A 1,979-nucleotide genomic window follows, 5' to 3' on the forward strand; every position below is an offset into this window, starting at 1 on the left:
GATTATAAGTCTAAAGTTATAGAATCAAAACTACATTTACTTCTAACATAAAATTTTGCTAATATTCAACCAATAAATTATATTGTAAAATACTTAAAAATATATTAGTTATTACAAATTAATACGTAGTTATATATTATTTGATCACAAATAATAATTCGTGCGTATGGACGGGCAAAATACTAGTATCTCTATATTTTTGCAACACCACAGTATAATGAGTATAGCGAGATTTTAGGAATGATTTTAGATTTTACGAATATATATTAATTATGACAATATAATTAATAGTAGGAACGATTTTAGATCTTGGACGTTAACTCTTTATTTGTTTTTGTTTTTACTTCGCCAGATATAAAAACTAGACATACTATAAATGTCCTTTGTATTATGATGAAAAAAGATGATAGAACTGAAAAATTTGATAGAAATATAATTTTAAAAAGGACATTATAGTTATGATCATACAAACCATACAAGCCAATACATATACTATGAGATACATATTCGAATACATAAAAACATGAATGAAATACAGAAAATAGAAGATAATATTACTTTTTTGCTGGAAAGAGGGGCTTACTTGCGACCTCTTCTTCAACCTTCAATATCTTCCCAGTTCCATGTATACGTTGCATACTTCGTACTTTTAGTATTTGAATCCTTCTTCTTGGCTAAAAAGGTAGTCCAATTACTCTCTAGCAACATCTTCATAGTATGTTTAAAACGATAATCCCCAGAAATTATGAAAATATTTTTTGCATGATGAGGACGTTCCACTAGAAATTCCATCACTTTTACCAATAATGCAAAAGCTGGCTCAGGATTATCCGGTTTACGTTTTTCATGTAAATCACACCGTGGGTCCCTCTCCTCTGCATGACAGATCTCAAACCCCAACTCCCTAAAGTAATCTTGAGTCGCTTCATTCATGCACTTCTTGATATCTCCACATATGATTTTTGTTGTAGTGGAGACACGGTAGTTCGGATTTATCTCTTTTAAAACAGTATTAATAGATTCTAGATGATTGGCATAATAATTCTTAATTGGACAAGTGTTAATGTCCCAAAAGAGTGCCACCTTCTCACCTATTATAAATTCAAAAAAAAAAAAAAATTTTAAAATTATTTTCCCAAAACCCTTTAATTTAACAAGAAATTTTTCTTGATCAAATTTGATTCATACAGTATACAAATTTATATATCCCACGTTGCACATGCAAGTTATGAGCAGAGTTCAAGAGATATCTGTCTTCAATAATACGTCAACGGATGGATAATTTTCCAACAAAAGCATAATACAAACAGAAGGATCGAACATTCCCAAATTATTAAAATCCGTGTCGTAATCTAATATTTATAATATAAAATAGGTCTTGTTATTATATAGATTTCTGTTGTAATATGTCAATATACGCTAAAAAAAATGTTCGGCCACCTTATACAAAAATACCGACGAGTAGGCAAGTATTACATATTTGATAGTTATTCGAGCAAATTAATAACTGATTTTCTAAATGTGAGTTTTACGTCAAACATTCCGAAGACAAACCCATTTCTTTTTGTCGTCAAGGCAAGGTAGTTATTTAATTTCATTATAGAACTAGTGATACAAACACGGAAGACATAATTAATTCTTTTTTACCTGGTGTGGAAGATGTCGCTCTCGAACATGTAGCTCCGGAAGATGATGTAGCTGTAGAGGCCATTGCTTTTTTTTTTATGAAACTAAGGAAATGTTTTGGTTCTTCTTTTTTATTAAACTGATGAGAGGCTTTGCTTATCATCTATCTCTTATCTTCTATCCTCTACGTCTATATATATACAATGAGAAAAAATAGGTAGGTTGATACCAAAAAACACACACATAAAGTAAGTAGACCACTTTGACCCAAAAAAAAAAAAAGTAAGTAGACCACTGAAACCCACCTGAACAAACCCACGTGAATTGAATACTAGATTATGACCCTTTCTCTT

The 1,979-nt window shown here is 30.4% G+C and overlaps 1 protein-coding gene across 1 annotated transcript; it reads right to left on the reverse strand.

The window, feature by feature from the left end:
• Positions 405-1,775, reverse strand: LOC104707322. The gene is made up of 2 exons (XM_010423649.1): positions 1,648-1,775; positions 405-1,091 (listed from the first exon to the last, which is right to left on the reverse strand). Exons 1-2 carry the CDS (start codon positions 1,709-1,711, stop codon positions 598-600), a joined length of 558 nt encoding a protein of 185 aa, XP_010421951.1. The 5' UTR covers positions 1,712-1,775; the 3' UTR covers positions 405-597.

Source organism: Camelina sativa, chromosome 8 (assembly GCF_000633955.1).
Source record: "Camelina sativa cultivar DH55 chromosome 8, Cs, whole genome shotgun sequence".
NCBI lineage: Eukaryota > Viridiplantae > Streptophyta > Magnoliopsida > Brassicales > Brassicaceae > Camelina > Camelina sativa.